Source organism: Hordeum vulgare, chromosome 1H, assembly GCF_904849725.1.
Source record: "Hordeum vulgare subsp. vulgare chromosome 1H, MorexV3_pseudomolecules_assembly, whole genome shotgun sequence".
In the NCBI taxonomy this organism is placed as follows: domain Eukaryota; kingdom Viridiplantae; phylum Streptophyta; class Magnoliopsida; order Poales; family Poaceae; genus Hordeum; species Hordeum vulgare.
In genome coordinates, this window is record NC_058518.1 from 179,221,888 (window position 1) to 179,241,475 (window position 19,588).

General features: G+C 43.7%; 1 protein-coding gene across 6 annotated transcripts; it reads left to right on the top strand.

Annotated features, from left to right (window-relative positions):
- The first annotated feature begins 2,319 nt into the window (after positions 1-2,319).
- On the top strand, positions 2,320-5,788 carry LOC123428219. 6 transcript variants are annotated; one of them, XR_006622513.1, is made up of 4 exons: positions 2,321-2,886; positions 3,729-3,835; positions 4,496-4,579; positions 5,491-5,788. XR_006622513.1 is itself a non-coding variant. In XM_045112411.1 (3 exons), the coding sequence occupies exons 1-2, from the start codon at positions 2,442-2,444 to the stop codon at positions 4,533-4,535; spliced, it is 480 nt and encodes a 159-aa protein (XP_044968346.1). In that variant the 5' UTR covers positions 2,320-2,441; the 3' UTR covers positions 4,536-4,579; positions 5,491-5,788. The 6 variants fall into 6 exon arrangements, 2 of the variants coding, with proteins under 2 accessions (XP_044968346.1, XP_044968363.1); XR_006622518.1 differs by having other exon boundaries at positions 4,501-4,579; XR_006622509.1 differs by having other exon boundaries at positions 2,322-2,886; positions 3,729-3,821.
- Positions 5,789-19,588: the final 13,800 nt, after the last annotated feature.

Below are 19,588 nucleotides of genomic sequence, written 5' to 3' on the forward strand. Positions count from 1 at the left end.
CTGATTGGGGTAGTCCCATTGATCCTCCTAAGTCTTCGGTTAGAGATTTTATTTCTAGTATAACTATTGGAGAAACTAGAGATATTACGCAGAATACCATGGGGAGCATTCATTTTCCCGCCTTACATTACTTTGCCCTCTTCATAGGTAAATGCATTAATGGCAAGATTGAGCATTGTCACCTCTGCGCACCTAACTTTAGTATTCTTAAGAGCGCAGTGACGGGTGATAGAAGTTTCAACTTGGGAGCTATAATCGTGAGGAGGCTAAATAATAATGCTAAAGAAGGGGATTTCTTTGGTGGGATCTATGCCACTCGCATAGCAAATTTTCTGGGAATACCCATCCGCGAAGGAGATCCCCCGCTCCATACAGCCTTCTTTGATTGCGCCGCTATGACACGTTATCAGTTCCTTGAGAGGGATAATGAATCCCTCCTATATCGGTTAATATTTAACTGATAGTGTGTTTTCCATATTACCCTTCCTGCTCCTGCCTTCTTTGACTTTCAGGTAAAACGGAGATATTACATAACCACAGGAGAGGCAGAGGAGTATGTGAGGGAGGCGAAAGTTGCTCGTGTCCGTGAGGCAGCTATTCAGTTGGTAGCTGTCGCGTTCCCGTACAACCCCCATTATGATTTTGGATATCCCCTGGACTAGCCGTGGGAATAGACCAACTTAGGCCAAAAGCCTAAGCTAGGGGGAGTACATGTTTCTCACCGACTTTATATTCATGCTCACACATTCACTTTGATAGTCGGTGTTCACACTTTTCCATTGTATCATCCATGCTAGTTTATTTATTTTTCTCGCTTTCTTCTCGTGTGTTTGTTTAAATTGAGAAAAACAAAAAAATAGTTGTAAGTTTACTTTCCATCTTACTTATTGGTTTTTAGAAAGAAAACCGAAAAAAGATTTCCCGTTCTTCTTTTGCTTGTTGGGAGCTTTCCCGTGTAAATAGTTTTCTTTTTCTTTGGGTCAAGGTAGAAGACCATGGTTAAAATGTTTAGTGGCTCTCTCATGCATATTTGTTTATCCGTCAAAGAGCCATATTACTTTGTCTTCTCCTCTGTGTTTGCTTGCAGATTCGAGCTTAGTCCAATGCACGAACACTCTCATTATTATTCACATCATTCGGTCGTGCAATTGAAAGGCAGTAATGACGATATATGATGAAGTGACTAAGCCTGGAAAAGCTGGTATGAACTCGACCTATTTTGTTTTTCTAAATATGACTAGCTCATCATTCCTAATTCAGCTTTATTATGAGAGAAACATGTTTGCAATGACAACTTAGAGATCATAGTTTCTGATGCCATGCTTATTTAGCTAGGAGCTTATAATGGTTTTTCTTGGATGCCAACATGAATTTCAAGATGATTACACTACAAGAAATATGGTCAATTATGACCAAAATTATTGAAGGAGGTTTAATTGGTCATAGATCAAACACCATAATTCACAAATTGGTCGTGAAGACTGTGCGTGGGTCAAAACCCTATAATGTCATGACCATTTAGGGTGAATAGGTCATTATCTAATTGCATAGAATGGTCATAAAGATGTGAATGATGCATACTAGCTTATTTCAAGTCCATCATGATGAAATTATATTATCATAGAAATTTGCTTAGGGTGACTGGATGACAACTCAACAATTTTATCAAGATGTGTCTTTAATTGCCAATTTTTTGTCTAGGTGTATGTCTAGTTGTCAATTTTAATAGCCACACACACGACTATGATGGAGAAATTGACAGACGTGTCACGTGGTTGTCAATGGCATATAATTGTTTAAATTGATAAAAATGGGGCCAACAAGACTCAATCAAAGTAGTTCAACAACCACCTACGAGTAGGCATTTATCGTGCATATGTTGTAGTAGCGGTTGGAAATCTTTTTAATTATATATGTGTTCTATTATGGGCCTCCTTTAGGCCAAACCTGAACCAAGTCAATATTTTTATAAATAACAGAAAAACTATTGGTCGAAAGCCCATGACTTAGAAATAAATCCTAGAGAACAAAAATACTAGTTCAAGTCTATCACAAAGGGCAGCGGCGGCACAACTGACCATCACTTGCCCCCAGCGGGCAATGGGTGGCGACGTGGCCGACCAGAAATTACGTCGGGCAGGCAACAAGCATCTCAGAAAAATGTTATGTGTGTTCACTCGATTAGAGGAATTATGTTTCTGTCTATATAATATGTGCAAAGATTTTTAGCTCCAAATCGCCTCCAGTCACACCTAAAATCTTTCCCGCTACTCAAAAACTTTCCCGCTTCACATACGAGGGTATTTTCATCAAGTATTTCAGCCGCACCGCACCAGACAGCTGCTCACGTCCAAACATTTCCCACAAATCCCCTCGAACCCTAGCCGCCATGTCCTCCCCTCGAACCCTAGCCACTCCTGCCTTCCCCTCGAGCGTAAGCAATGGCCGATCCAGACACCGGCCGCGCAACGCGAGTAGCGGCCCGATCGATCCAGCCACCGGCGGCGCGTCCCCTCGAGCGCAAGCAGCAGCCGAGCCAGCCACCGGCAGCGCGTCCCCTCGAGCGCAAGCAGCGACCGATCCAACCATCGGCGGTGCGGCGCGAGCAGCGGGCCATTGATCCAACCACCGGTGGCGCGGCGCGAGCAGGGGCCCGATCGATCCAACCACCGGTGACGCGACGCGAGCAGCGGCCCAATCGATCCAGCCATCGGCAGGGCGGCACGAGCAACGGCTCGGTCGATCCAACCACTTGCAGGGCGGGGCGAGCAACGGACGGTCCAACCACCGAGGGGCGGCGCAAGCAGATCTTCCTGCTGTCCATCGCTCCTGAGAAGAACGACGGGTCGACAGCCACAGGACCCTCCTGCCTCCTGCAGCTGCAATGTAAGTACATGTGTTCCCAACGTGAGTAGTACTATTGATTTAATCGTTTAAAGCTTCATCTAATTGGACACTGTGGTTTGCTTAGAGAACAAAAAAAAGGTGATTTAATCATTCACTGATTCATGCAAGTAGACTTTGCTGCTTTTTTGGCCGATTTTTTTATATCTAAACTTCTGAAATGTGTACGCATCTGTAGTTGAGATGTTCTAGTTGTTTTTAAAACTAGTTAGTCAGAGTGCCATTCACGTGTATTTTTTGATCTGGACGGTGAGAGTGCCGTTCAGCTATTGTACTACAGAAATGTGAATAGTTCCACATGTGCTTGAGTAGTATTTTGTTGACCCGGATAGTGACATGTAGTTGTTGTTTGGATGTGCTAGTACAGAGATATGTGGAACTGTTCTTATTGTTTCCATTCTGATTTGGAGAACCTTGCTATCAAAACTGAAAGTACACATCCTCTATAGTTCATATGTTCTAGTTGTTTCCGATGTGGATAGCGAGAGATAGTTGTCCTTCATTTGAATATGTGTTATCTTGTTCGGGCATGATTAACTTGCTTCTCATGGATAGAAACGATCTATTTTAGGATGAACCAAGCTGGTTGGCTCCATGAGAAGCAGATCTTATCAGCGAAAATGTTCTCTTTTTTTCATTTTGCCAATCTGACAAGAGATTTCTTCGTTAGATATAATATACATAACTAGCACACCATGTATAGTCAGTGTATTTGTAGAACCTTGCTGCTAGAAATAATGTAGTGCTTCAATTCACAAAGAAATCATAATATGTTTATGTTTCTATCCATGAACTACTCAACTGACGTACTATTCATATTCCAGATGTTCTTTTTGGTTGGTTCAGTTCTGAATAAATAATGTTAATTGCTGGAGCAGAAGCAATAAAGATTGAAGTTTAGAAGTTGGAGGATTGCGGTAATAGTGCTACTGTACGCTGCCTGTTGCGTTCATTTTATGTTTTAATTTTATGTCTTGAGAACTAAGTGTGTTTGTCATCAAATTTTACCAGTTATCACCTGTGTTGAGACTCAATCCGTGTGTGCACAAGTACTGTTGGATAATGATGATATTCTTATGTCGTATCGATGTTAAGTCTTCAACGGCTGTTATATTTGGCCACTTGTTTACTCTTCCTGACAATTAAGAAAAGATAGGAAATGGGAGAGTTTTGGCAAAAATGATTAATAGAATAGTGTAGAGATTAAATAAGCACGGATGTTCGGTGGTGTGCAGTGGTTCCTGCCATTATTAAATGTCCATGTCTGTTTGATGTGAAGTGCAACGAGCCAATGCTTCCTGACATTATTAAATGTTCAAGGCTGTTAGGTCAGAACCGATGATCGAACCGAAATCCATCGGATGATTAATCATCAGTTAGCGTTTTTATCATTAACCGGTCGGTCAATACTTTTGGACAACCGAAATTTTTAAATAACCGAAGAACCGACCCAAACGGTTCGGGGGAACCGAACGCCCAGCCCTACGGATGCTTATGCCCTCTTATTATTTTAATTAACTCTCCTGTTTACTTCCCAGTACTATAAATGTTTGGGTTGATGTTTGAAGTGATGTATATTCTTTACATTCAGAGCAGATATGGAAACATGGAGTGTACATTTCCAGCTATAAACGATCCAGCTCAGTTGGTGGTTTCACATGCAAAGTTGAGTAAGGTATTTTAGGCATTCAGTATTAGTTCCTTAAACCACATTATTTTGTGTTCAATCATATCGGTTTTGGATTTCTTTTTAAAAAACAATCAGTAAGCCTAAGTAATGGTCAGTGGCTGGTTAAATAGATTGGATTTCTTTTCCAAAAACAAAACAGATTGGTTTTTGGTTGAATGCTTGTGATGATATCATAATCAACGACTTTTTACATTTTTTGCTCACCAATACCATAAGCATATTTCCTAGAGAGAACACCAGGCTATTGGCCACCATATATTTACACCCCAGAGCCAAAACGCCATGCCGAGGATAAAATAAGTGTGGGTGAGTGTCAGCCATATCAATGGACACGGTGTCAGTGGCACACTAAATTGTCAAACTTCTGCTTTTTTGAACTATAGTGCAGAAAATAAGTTCTTATGCCTTCTTGCATTTTGCATGTGGAACTAAAATGAGTTTCTTTATTAAATCATGCTGAGATCAAGTAAAAGAAAACTATGAAATACAATACATTGAACTCATTACTGTGTTTGCTGCACTGATGCTCATAATGAAAATTATATCCATCATGATCGATGCACATATTCTCTTGATATATAGATTCGATGTGTAAGCTTGCACCATATATTAAACTGCACATACATGCAAATATACGCGTAGTCATAGGTCAATACACTACCACTGTTGGAGGATGAAATAGTTCTAATTTATTTATTACTTGCATATTATAATATTCTGTACCCGGTGCACGCACACTTTGCATGCATTTTTGACATCATGGTGATTAGAAGCAGAATAGACAATTATCCACAGACGTAAAGATTAGATTAAAAAAAGATTCGCATGTATTTTATTCGTACCTTCACTAAGAGAAGTTGTATGCTTTCTTATGTTTGATTATTTGAATTACCAAGATGTTCTAAAGCACCCAGAAGAAGTAGAGGACAGGACAGGAGGAGGGAACAAGAAGCTTTGTTTATCATTGATGTTATATGTGATCAACAAAAACTTGTGCTTGTCATCCAATCTTTGTCGAACTATGCTGATGTGTGGTTATGCACTTGTTGGGCCCTTTTGTTGTGCACCTGTACTTGTAGAACTATTTTTTTTGCACTTGTTGGGCTTTGAACTTTTATGTGTAGAGGAGTCGATGGATGATGTATTGTAATTCATGTGATGTGTTACTGAAATGAAATATATACAACTAATTTACAATCTTTTATTCTTTTATACTTGTTTTTAATGGGCCTATCTTAAGATATACATGCCTTTGGCAAAATAATGTATCAGTCTAAACAATTTAGACATTTTAAATAATAAAATAGTATTAGTGGAGGCCCATGTAGAATAGATTATTGAATTGGGCTGTGAAATTTATGATGATTCCATTTGGTCACTAGCAATACCATGTTAGCATAGCCACGTCAGATCCTACGTGGCTCACACAAATGGGTAATGACCAAACCAAATTTTTGATCAATAGAGATCTACGACCAAAATTTTAGAAAGGTCAAGTTTGTTCATTCTTGACGGCCAACTGTTGACCTTGTAAATTTGGTCAAAAAAGGTCAATAAACAACAACAATGACCAATCAATGACAAATATAGGGAGTCATAATTGACCTTATTTCTTGTAGTGTTATGATGTAATATGATAGGATGGTATCCTCCTTTGAATGATTCAAGTGGCTTGACTTGGCACATGTTTACGCATGTAGTTGAAACAAAATCAACATAGCCTCTATGATATTCATGTTTATGGTGATTTAGATCCTACTCATGCTTGCACTCAATGTTGGTTAATTTCAATGCATATTGATGACTGTTGTCGCTCTTTAGTTGGTTGCTTCCTAGTTTTTTGTTAGCCTTCACTTGTACTAAGCGGGAATACTGCTTGTGCATCCACTTTCATAAACCCAAAAGTTGTTCCATATGAGTCCATCATACCTACCTATATGCGGTATCTACCTGCCATTCCAAGTAAATTTGCATGTGCCACTCTCTAAATCTTCAAGTAATAATCTGTTTTGTACGCCCAAACCGCTCATGTGGAGACAAGGGGCGGTCAGTATCTTCCATGCTAGGCGTGTTATCCTCGATACGTGTTTATTCACTATCACTCACAAGAAAGGGGTCGGTAATCGGAATGCCTAGTTCCATGCTCAAATCAACAAAATAATTGCAAACAAAACTCCCCCTAGAGTGTTGTTGGTATGGACGACACCCGAGGATTCGGCTAGTCGTGGAGTGTGATTGATCGGTGGCGGGGGAGTCCAAACTTTACTTTTCTGTTTGGGAACCGCCTATAATATGTGTAGCATGGTAGATGGTGAAAACTCTTGGTCATCGCGTTGACAATGAAAGCATACCACCCAAAATTATTTATCTCTGTTTTTAAAGCTTGAGCTCTCGCACGTGTGCAAATCAATGTTTCCCTCTGCGAAGGGCCTATCTATTTACGTTTTTGTTGAGTTATCATCTTCTTATCAAAAGGCACCGATTAGAGAGCACCTCCGTCATTTTTATGCTTTGCTATTAATTGATATTGAGTATGACTGCGACTGGATCTTCTTTGCCATGAATTACAATGTTCAGTCAGCCCTTGGTCTTTGAAGGTGCTCTGCATTTATGTTTCGCGGTCTCAGAAAGGGCTAGCGAGATACCATCTGTTCATATTGCTTCATGATTGTTTTGATTGAAGTGTTGACGTTTGAAACTTATCATTATTGCTCGCTGGTTGATTATGCCATTGATATGAGTTTCTCATGAGACCTAAATGTCATTGCTTGTGTGTTTAGCTTATGATCTTGGTGAAAATCTAAATATGAGTTAGACATAATTACAACAACAAGATCAAACAGAGTTCGTAAAAGTTTTTCTTTTGTCTCTTTCTGTTTGTCAATTGAATTTCTTGAGGACAAGCAAGGCTTTAAGCTTGGGGGAGTTGATACGTCTCCATCGTATCTACTTTTCCAAACTCTTTTGCCCTTGTTTTGGACTCTAATTTGCATTATTTGAATGGAACTAACCCGGACTGACGCTGTTTTCAGCAGAATTGCCATGGTGTTGTTTTTGTGCAAAAATAAAAGTTCTCTGAATGACCTGGAAATTTACGAGGATTTTTTGTGAAATATATAAAAAATACTTGTGCAAGAATTACCTGGAGGGACGGAGCAAGGAGCCCACAAGCCCAGGAGGCGCGGGCCCCCTTGGCCGTGCCTGGCAGGCTTGTGAGGCCCTCGTGGCTCCGCCGCCTCCAACTCCACCTCTATATAGTCTCTCTCGCCCGGAAAAATTTAAGAGAGAAGAGTTCATCGTGTTTTACGATACGGAGCCGTCGCCACCACCTGTTCTTCCTCTGGAGGGCAGATTTGGAGTCCGTTCTGGGCTCCGGAGAGGGGAAATCGTCGCCGTCGTCATCACCAACCATCCTTCATCGCCAATTCCATGATGCTCTTCACCGTTCGTGAGTGATCTCATCGTAGGCTTGTGATACGTCTCCGACGTATCTATAATTTTTTATGGTTCCATGCTATTATCTTGTCAAACTTTGGATGTTTTGTATGCCTTTTATATCTTTTTTTGGACTAACTTATTAACTCAGTGCCAAGTGTGAGTTCCTGTTTTTTTCGTGTTTTTGACCCTTTTCAGAGGATAATTTTAAACGGTGTCCAAACGGAATAAAACTTCCGAAAATATTTTTTCTAGAACAGAAGATACGCAAGGGACGTGAGAACCAAGGCAGAGGCCACCAGGGGAGGCGACAAGTCCCCTTGGCGCGGCCAGGGTGGCCCGCGCCTAGCAGGTTTGTGGGCCCCGTGTGGCTCGTCTACCCTACCTCTTCCGCCTATCAATTCCCGAAAATTCTAAAACTAAGTGAGAGATCGATGAAAATACTTTTCCGCCGCCGCAAGCTTCTGTCTCCGCAAGATCCCATCTGGGGCACGTTTTGGTGCCCTGTCGGAGGGAGGATTCGGATACAGAGGGCTTCTTCATCAACACCATGACCTCTTCGATGATGCGTGAGTAGTTTACCATAAAACTTCGGGTCCATAGCTAGTAGCTAGATGGCTTCTTCTCTCTCTTGGATCATCAATACAAAGTTCTACATGATCTTCATGGAGATCTATCCGATGCAATCTTTTTTTGCGGTGTGTTTGTCGAGATCTGATAAATTGTGGATTTATGATCGGATTATCTATGAATCTTATTTGAGTTTCTTCCGATCTCTTATATGCATGATTTCATATCCTTGTAATTCTTTTCGAGTTGTTGGTTTTGTTTGACCAACTTGATCTATGATTCTGGCAATGGGAGAAGTTCTTGGTTTTGGGTTCATACCGTGCGGTGACCTCACCCAGTGACAGAAGGGGTAGCGAGGCACGCATCGTGTTGTTGCCATCAAGGGTAAAAAGATGGGGTTTACATCATTGGTTTGAGTTTATCACTCTACATCATGTCATCTTGCTTAAGGCGTTACTCCGTTCATCATGAACTCAATACATTAGATGCATGCTAGATAGCGGTCGATGTGTGGAGTAATAGTAGTAGATGCATAAAGTATCGGTCTACTTGTCTCGGACGTGATGCCTATATGTATGATCATTGCCATAGATATCGTCATGACTTTGCGCGGTTCTATCAATTCCTCGACAGTAATTTGTCCACCCACCGTAATATTTGCTATTTTGAGAGAAGCCTCTAGTGAACACTATGGCCCCGGGGTCTACTTCACATCATATTTTCAGCCTTAAACTTTTACTTCGTTGCACTTTCCGCCTTCAGATCTCACTTTGCAATCAATCTTGAAGGGATTGATAACCCCTTTATAGCATTGGGTGCAAGCTTGTTTGTGTTTGCGCAGGTACTCTGGACACTTGGCTTGATTCTCCTACTGGATTGATACCTTGGTTCTCAAACTAAGGGAAATACTTACTGCTTCTGTGCTGCATCACCCTTTCCTCTTCAAGGGAAAAATCAACGCAATCTCAAGAGGCAGTAGCTTGCTGGACGGTGATGGGTTGGATGAGATCTATCATGTAATCGAGTTAGTTTTGATTGGGTTTGATCCCTAGTATCCACTATGTTCTAAGATTGATGTTAGTACTACTTTGCTTTGCTTAATGGTTGTCATTAGGGCCCGACTGCCACTATTTCAGATGTGAACCTATTATGCTTTCATCAATATATGTGTGTTCTTGATCCTATCTTGCAAGTTGTAGTCACCTACTATGTGTTATGACCCGGCAACCCCGGAGTGACAATAGCTGGAACTACTCCCGGAGATAACCATAGTATGAGGAGTTCATGTACTTACTATGCGCTAATGCTTTGCTCCGGTTCTCTATTAAAAGGAGACCTTAATATCCCTTAGTTTCCATTAGGACCCCGCTGCCACGGGAGGGATGGACAATAGATGTCATGCAAGTTCTTTTCCATAAGCATGTATGACTACATACGGATTACATGCCTACATTACATTGACGAACTGGAGCTAGTTACATATCTCCCCATGTTATAATTGTTACATGATGAATGTGATCCAACATAATTATCCATCATCGATACAATACCTACGAGTTTTTCCTACTGGTCCTTGCTTGGTTACTTTACCGCTACTGATGTCACTACTGCTACTGTTACTGCTGCTACCGTTACTATCACACTACTCTGCTACTGAAACTTTGCTGCAGATACTAAATCTTTCACGTGTGGTTGAATTGACAACTCAACTGCTAATACTCGAGAATATTCTTTGGCTTCCCCTTGTGTCCAATCAACAAATTTGGGTTGAATAATCTACCCTCGAAAACTGTTGTGATCCCCTATACTTGTGGGTTATCAGGTATGGGGTACAACCTCTGCAGATTGTAAAACTATTCGAATAGCGGTGTCCACGGTCAATGATAGTTGGGTAATCCTGCTTAAACTACGTCCAGTCGTTTCCGCGCAAACCAAGTTTGTGTGTGTGTGTGTTTAATGGTGTTATCTGAGAAAGAGTTGATATGACTAAGTTTGGTAACTTGGCATATCGGATGAACCCGGATTGTTCACCCATAACAGATATGTTGATATATGTAACCTGTTCTTCTAAATACCATCTAGCTTATGTTGCACATCCATGATCATCTTTATTTACAGTTAAGCTGCTATCCACCAGTACGGCATATTACTTGTTATCCCGCCAATGCATTATTCGTATCATGGGCTGTTTGAGAGTACATTCAAAGTACTCATTGGCTTGCCACTGGTTATATTATTCACCATACATGGAAGGACCGGAGTTTGGAAAAGAGTACGTCATCGAAGATGACCCTGCGAGCTAGGACGCTTCCCAGTCAGAATGCCTGTTGGTGTACGCTGATGGCATGGGCACCCGCTTAAGCCCCGAGATTTTCTCTACTAGTTGTATCAATGTGATTTGGCCTTATAGGCCTACCATGTGAACTTGACCTTATTGGTCATGTGTGGTTTCAGTACTTTGGATGTAAGACTCTTATATTTTAGCATATGTGTGTTCGCTAAGCATTGATCCCTGGGATCACTCAACACGTTCGTTCGGCGATCTCGAATCGTATGTCGGGGTCCCTACACATTTATGATTAAATTAAAATGATAAAAGAGTTGTTAAAAAGTTCATCACCTCTGCTATGTTGTTTCCAACAATTATGAGAAAGGGTGAACATTTTTTAAGACCATTTTGGGTTCATTGAAAATAATGTTTCTTGAACCTATTTGAATTTTATTTGGTGTCAGGGTTTGATCATCCCCATTTCAAATTAAAAGGATTTAAATGCATGCATGAATGCTCATTGATGCAGCTAACTACAAGCTATAATCTAGGGTTGTGACACGGGGGTCCACCGGGAGGGGCCTTCAGCCCCGAAGGGCCACGTGGGCCAAAAGTGGATGGGAACCAGCCACTAGATGGGCTGGTGCGCCACCCACCTAGACCCAAGGCGCATAGGGAAGCAAACCCTAGGGCATGGTGGATGCCTTGGGTGGCAAGCCACCACCTAGGGCGCCGCCCCCTCCTCCTCCAGGGCTGGCCGCCGCACCACCTATGGAAACCCTAGGTTGGCCGGCCCCCTCTCCCTCCCTCCTATATGTAGAGAGGGTTTTGGGAGGGCTGCACACACCTTTCACACCCCCAAGGCGCAACCCTACCTCTCCCTCTTCTCCTGCTCCGCGATGCTTGGCGAAGCCCTGCCGGAGAACTACGCAGCTCCACCGTTACCACGCCGTCGTGATGCTGGAGCTCTCCCTCAACGTATCCTCTCTCCTTGATGGATCAAGGTGAAGGAGACGTCACCAGGATGCACAAAATTTGAACGTGCAGGCGCCATTGTTTGGCGCTTAGATCGGAATCTTCCCTGATGTGAATCGCTACGAGTACGAATCCATCAACCGCATTCATAATAACGCTTCCGCTTAGCGATCTTCAAAGGTATGAAGATGCTCTACCCCTTGCTCGTTGCTAGCACCTCCTAGATGGATCTTGGTGAAGCGTAGGATTTTTTTTGAATTACTACTACTATCCCAAACAGTGTCATCCGGGCGACGTTCTATGCGTAGATTCTATGCACGAGTAGAACACAAAAGTTATGGGCGATGATTTTGTCAATTGCTTGACGTTACTAGTCCAATATTTTTTTGGTGGTATTGTGGGATGAAGCTGCCCAGACTGACTTTACACGTACGCTTGCGTGAGACTGGTTCCACCGCCTAACATGCACTTGTTGCATAAGGTGGCTAGCGGGTGTCTGTCTCTCCCACTTTAGTCGATTTGGATTCTAAGAAAAGGGTCCTTATGAAGGGTAAATAGCATTTGCATATCAACGTTGTGGCTATCACGTAGGTAAGAATCGTTCTTGCAACAAACCCAAATCAGCCACGTAAAACATGCAACAACAATTAGAGGACGTCTAACTTGTTTTTGCAGGATATGACATGTGATGTGATATGGCCAAAAGGATGTGATGTTATATATATGTGATGTATGAGATTGATCATGTTCTTGTAATAGGATTCACGACTTGCATGTCGATGAGTATGACAAACGGCAGGAGCCATAGGAGTTGTCTTAATTTATTGTATGAGATGCAACGCCATGTGATTACTTTACTTTATTGCTAACTGTTAGCTATAGTAGTAGAAGTAATAGTTGGCGAGACAACTTCGCGAAGACGTGATACGTCCAAAATGCATCACTATTTTGTATCATAATTTGTCTCTATTCATTGATATATTTCACTTTATGATGGTGTACTTGTAGTGTTTTGGCTTATTTTACACAACTTACAACTTTCCGGTGCCGAAATAGCACATGCAGGATTCAGCAGAGAAAATAGCACGAAGAGTTGCAATATCAGAACGTCTCCAATTGCGCTGAAATTTTGAGGGAAGAAGTTTCTGAACAGATCCTGAAGACAGACCAAAGAAGGGCCGGAGGGGGCCACAAGTCACTCCGGTGACCTGCTGGCGTGACACCCCTAGGCCGCGTCAGGAGGCTGCCTGGGTGATGGGCCCCGCGAACTAAGACTCTTATATTTCAGCATCTATGTGTTCGGTGAGCATTGATCTCTGGGAACACTGAGCATGTTCATTTGGCGATCTCGACTCGTAAGTCGGGGTCCCCACAGAGCTGGTATCAGAGTTAAGTTGACTGTAGGAAGCCTTAGGTAGCATGGGCGATAGCCGAGACGAGTAGTGCACTCATCCGTTACACTTGAGATTTTATGCACCCACCAAAAATTTCTAACCCTCTCCTACAACCTTGTAGATGGCCGTCGTACCTGAGATGCTTCTGGAGACGGGCTTTCCACAACTTTTGGGAGATATCCTCGAGAAGTGTCAAGTACGCCGCACACCCATTTTCCTCTACCACGATCACTAGGTCAACACCGACACCAAGGAATATCACGTGGACGTGATAGTGAAGGCTAACAACTCCCCCAACTAGTTGGTTCTTTGAAGGACCACATATGGAGAATCTGATGTTGGAAGTGGAGACAGCCGCACGAGAGGCAGTCAGGCGTATCCGCGACATCCTTCCCAAGATGTCTAACGAGCCAGCTACTCGTCACCTGCCTTTTATTAAGTACGGGATTGACGAGAGTTGGACACTCAACCCATCTTCACAGGACAGGACGCCACTCAGGTTTCGGACCTATTTTAGCCTCTCCGCCGACAACTTGACTCACCTTCTGATCAAGGAGCTGCACCAAGTCAAGGACCTACTTCGTGTGGAAAAGATGAAGACCCACAAGGTCAAGAAGGAAGGAGCACCCGGGGGGCAGTCAGACATTGCCTTCCGAGGAGGAATACCACCGCTCCAGGCCACTCCTATTCAGAGTCGCCGTCTGACCGCGCAAAGAGTACACTGAGCTCCTCACTGCTTCACCGACTAAGAGACGCCGTGATGAACCACTTCCATCTCCCACACCTCTGAAGGAGGAAGGTACCGATGAGGATGAATATGAAGACCCTGCAGAACCTGCCTACGAGACCGAACAGTCCGCCGCTTAGAAGTATGACTTAGGCAATTAGAAGTATTCCCCAAGCATAGATGAGTCCGTGTATCGGTTCATGTGAACCCTGAGTGTTGTGTGAACATGTATGATGCAAGCCACATTTCTGCCTAGGCAGCTTCTAAGAGACTACATCACTTGTTTTAATTCAATGCATTAGATTTCCCAAAAACCTTTCTTTAAAACTATCACACTAGCATAGTACCGAACCCCCTTATTTAGAGCATCATCCCTTATGATTCCCAACCAATTCGCCATGTTGACCTGTCTACTCCCCTGACAGGATGGTGATTTCAACCCGCACCAGCACCTTCGGCAACCCTGGCACTACCTCCTATGGCCAGCAGCAGGGAACCGGTGGGAACGCTCAAGCTGGAGATCACCACGAGCAGCAGCAAGGCGATATTCCTCTGTCACCGCCTCCTACGGAGGGCCTGAGTGTGGCTCAGTTTCTCCAAGCTCTCCGAGAGGAACGTCAAGCCAACAATGCCGCCATCCAATAACTGGCTCAAGTCTTGGTGAACAATCCACCGCAAAACGGAAATGGCAACGGCCGCTCTACTCTATCCGAGTTTATGCGGACTATGCCTCCTATATTCACGGGGACAACTGAACCAGTGGATGCTGATGACTGGATCTGCACTATCGAAGACCTCCTCATGCTGGTCAAGTGCACCAATGATCGCGAGGCAGTCCTTTATGGTTCTCACTGTCGCGGAGGCACGACGAGAGCTTGGTGGGACGGGTTCCAGATCATGCGAGAAGGGCAAGCTATCACTTGGCCAGTATTCAAAGAAGGATTCTGCGCCGCTCACATTCCTCCTGGAATGATGACCATTAAGAAGCGGTAATTCCAAGGTTTAAGGCAAGGCAGTGGAACCGTCAAGGAGTATCTGAAGAAGTTTAACCTCCTGTCGAGATATGCATGAGAGGACGTAAACACTGAGGCCACAAAGGTGGAACGCTTTATGGAAGGACTGGAGCAGTTACTCCAGTATCAACTGGTTGTTTGTGAATGCTGGTCCTTCTGCGATCTGGTTAACAAGGACCTCATGTTGGAGGATAAGCATCGTGCAATGGACGACACCCATAAGCGCAAGCTGATGGGTAGTGGAGGAACGAGTAACCCGAAACCACGCACACGGCAGTCAGCTCCAGCAAGACCCGGTTATCAGCAACATCAGTACAAGGCACGAGCATACCGCTAGAACTACTAGCCCTAGCAGCAAGTCAACACCAAGCCATCAATCAACCCACCGAATAGCAGTGGAGTCAAGACCAACATCCCGGGACAGGTTACCTGTTTTGGATGTGGACAAGCTGGGCACTATTCCAGGCAGTGCCCCAACAAGAAGTCCGATGCCCCGCGCCCCAATGCGCCAAATCAGGGACAAGGTCAAGAAGCGTCAGGCAGGAACCAAGCTCCCCGCAATCAGCAGTACCACAATAGGGGACGTATTAATCACATCTCTGCAGAAGAAGCACAGGAAGTCCCAGACTGCATTTTGGGTACGTTCCTCGTCAACTCCACCCCAACAACAATAATGTTTGATTGTGGTGCTTCGCATTCTTTTGTTACTCAGAAGTTTGTGGGAAAATGTGGTTTGAAGCCTACCCTACTTAATGAGAAATGGCAGTACATACCCCGGGAGCAGTGCTAAGGACCAACCTAGGATGTAGAGGAGTCGGGATCAGTATTAATGGGATAAGCTTCTCAGCAGATCTCATCGTCATTAAGTAGCAAGGCTTAGAAGTGATCCTTGGGATGGATTGGTTGGCCAAGCACCAGAGCATCTTAGACTGTGCCAACCGGACTATTACCATGACAAGCTACCAAGGGGTCAAAGTCAAGTATGTCCCTGAGCCGACATCCAGTCAAGTCCCGTAGGTAAACTGCCTATCGGGAGAAGAGCTGGGTTGAGTGCCGATATTCTGTGAATACCCGGACGTCTTTCCTGATGAGCTGCCAGGGATGACTCCTGACCGAGATATCAAGTTCATCATTGAGCTCATGCTCGGGTCAAGGCTATCTATAATAAGACTTACAGGATGGGATCCGAAGAGCTAGCAGAACTCAAGAAGCAGCTGGATGAGCAACTCGGTAAAGGGTTCATTCGTCCGAGTGCATCACCTTGGGGATCACCTGTTTCGTTCGTGTCTAAGAAGGATGGGACTATCAGACTCTGCGTTGATTACCGTTCTCTCAATGAAGTCACGATCAAGAAGAAGTACCAACTCCCCAAGATTGACGACTTGTTCGATAAGTTAGATGGAGCCAAGGTATTTTCCAAGATCGATCTCCGATCTGGATATTACCAACTGAAGATTCGACCTGAAGACATACCCATGAATGCATTCGTGACCCGGTACGGTCTATACGAGTACACTGTCATGTCATTTGGGTTGACAAATGCCCCAGCATACTTCATGTACCTCATAAACAAGGTCTTCATGGAATACCTGGAAAAGTTTGTCGTCGTTTTTATCGATGACTGATACGTCCAAAACGTATCTATAATTTTTGATGGTTTCATGCTACTTTTATGCTTTTGATAATTGTTTTTATATAGAGTTTATGCTTTATTTGGACTAACCTATTAATAGTTGGAAAAGTGCATAATGTTCTTGTTTTATACTTTTATGTATAGGAATTATCAAAAATAGAAGAGGAAACCTTGTTGGAGTCGAATTGGGACTTTCCTGAAATCTGCCTGAAAATGCTTTTTAAAGATTGCCACGTTACGGGTCGAAGACGGCCTGACACGGAAATCTCACACAAGACAAAAGTGTGGGGAATTTTATGCTGATAATTCTACACATAAAATTTGGCCCATTTAGAGTACGGACGCTCACGGAAAGCTCGTTTTACTGGAGGACATATATCGGATTACGGGATTACGGGAATCGGTGACGTGATTGAGTCCAACTCTTACCATATTTGATGGATTCAGCCAAGCCACGACTTTGGTACCTTATTAGGGATGAGAGGGGTCGCTAGGAAGGTTGTAGAGGTTCTCAAGAGCCCTTGGATCAAAGGGGCATCCATCGAAGGACAAGGATGATCGGCTCAGCTCATATAAGGAGAGGAAAACCATGATTTCTGGGCAGCCACCAAAAGCCACGAATTTTGCCTCCCCATGGCCTCATCTCCATGGAGGAGGGCTCATTTACATCACCAAGAAGCTATGGAGAAAGGGGGCTAAGGGGTGGCGCTCCCCCATGATGGCCGACCGACGCAGGAGGAGCCCCCTGCGCGGCCGCCAGCGCCGCCCTGCACCTCACGTGCTGCCCCTTCTCCATCCTCTCCGCCATGATGCCGCCTTCACCAACACCTCCATCATCATCTCCTCCATAACTACAGCGGTCCACTCTCCCACAAACCTCTGTAATCCCATATGTAAATATGGTGTTTGATGTTATAAATTATTTGCAAATGATCTATTGCATCTATGTCATGTTTGTATAGTTCCCTTTTGTTATATGATTGATTATTGAATCTCCATGGATGGTTCGAGCTATATATTGAATTTATTACAGTCCTATGGTGCACGTCATATGTTTATGCGCATGGATCACATCATAGGGTTTGTAGTATGTGGAGAAAGCTAGAGGGTGGGCTGCTTGAGTGACAGAAACATGAGCCCCAATCTAGTGATCAAAGCATATGGGATAAAGAGGACCTCTTGATCTTAATATTATAGTTGGGTATTTTTACCTTAATGTATCTTCTAGTATTTACGGATGTTTGCTAGAATTCCAATCATAAGTACTTGCAATCAGTGGATAGTGAGAGCTTGTTAGCTTTGCCTCTCCCACATAAAAGAGGAATGTCAACCTTGTATTTGACTATTTGATCATGGACAATTCCACCACAATTACCACCACTTTTCCGCACTCATGGTACTGTTAGTTTATGGTTACTTAGTATATTTTATCGCTGTAGCACTAGCATTTACTTTCTTCTATTTATTATCTTGCAAAGCTTTCTCTCATACCCGTATTGTTACTCTAGTTTTATCTCATAGATATTGCAAAACGTTTAGTGTGCGTAGAGTTGTGTCAATGGTTGATAGAACTTGAGAGAATATTTATCCCACCTTTAGCTCCTCGTTGGGTTCGACACTCTTACTTATCGAAAAGGCTACACACGATCCACTATACTTGTGGGATATCAATGACATATTAATCTTCTCCAAATCCGAAGAAGATCATGAGCAACACTTGAGGTTAGTGTTGGAGAAGCTTCGAGAGCACCAACTTTATGCCAAATTCAGCAAATGCCAATTCTGGCTGCACGAAGTTGGATTCTTGGGTCATACCATGACGGCAAACGGATTGGCGGTCGATCCCTCCAAGATTACCACGGTAACCAACTGTGAGTCGCCGATCAATGTGAAGGAAGTCAGGAGCTTCCTCGGACTCGCGGGATACTACCGCAAGTTCGTAGAAGGATTCTCCCGCATCGCTAGACCCATGACTCAGCTCTTGAAGAAATGCAAGAAGTCCGAATGGACGCTGGAGTGTGAAGCAAGCTTCCAAGAGTTGAAGAAGAAATTGACTACCGCCCTGGTATTCGCTACTCCAGATATCAGCAAGGAGTTTGTGATATATTGTGATGCCTCCAGAACCGGTCTCGGTAGAGTCCTAATGCAAGACGGCAGGGTCGTGGCATATCTATCACGGCAACTGCGCCCGCATGAGGAAAACTATGCCACCCATGATCTCGAGTTGGCAGCAGTAGTGCATGCCATGAAGACATGGCAACATTACCTTCTGGGGAAGCGATGTGAAATATACACTAACCACAAAAGTCTGAAGTATATCTTTACTCAAAGGGAATTGAATATGAGGCAGTGAAGATGGTTGGATTTAATCAAAGACTACGACCTCAACATTCAATACCACCCCGGTAAGGCCAATGTGGTGGCCGATGCCTTAAGCCGGAAGGCCATCAGCTTGAATGTTATGCTCAAGGAAAGGATACCCGCCTTGTATGAAGAGATGGAAAGCTTTGGGTTGGAGCTAGTTGAACCAGGATTCCTAGCTAACCTCTAGGTCAAGCCCACGCTAGCGGACGACATCAAGGACGCCCAGAAAGGGCACAAGAGCATCGAAGGCATCAAGAAGAAGATCCAGGAAGGCAATGCCCCACAATTCTCTGTGGATGATCAAAGAGTAGTATGGTTTGGGAAGCGCTTATGCGTACCTGCTACTTCTCAAACAACAGCGCCAGAAATTGACACGTTGACGGAGACTTGCTTGCGTTGGTTTTTCCCTTGAAGAAGAAAGAGTGATTCATCACAGGAGCAGTAAGTATTTCCCTCAGTTTGCGAACCAAGGTATCAATCCAGTAGGAGAATCTCGTCAAGTCCAGAGTACCTGCGCAAACACAAAAGAGCTTGCACCCAACGCTATAAAGGGGTTGTCAATCCCTTCAAGATTGATTGCAAAGTGAGATCTGAAGGCGGAAAGTGCAACGAAG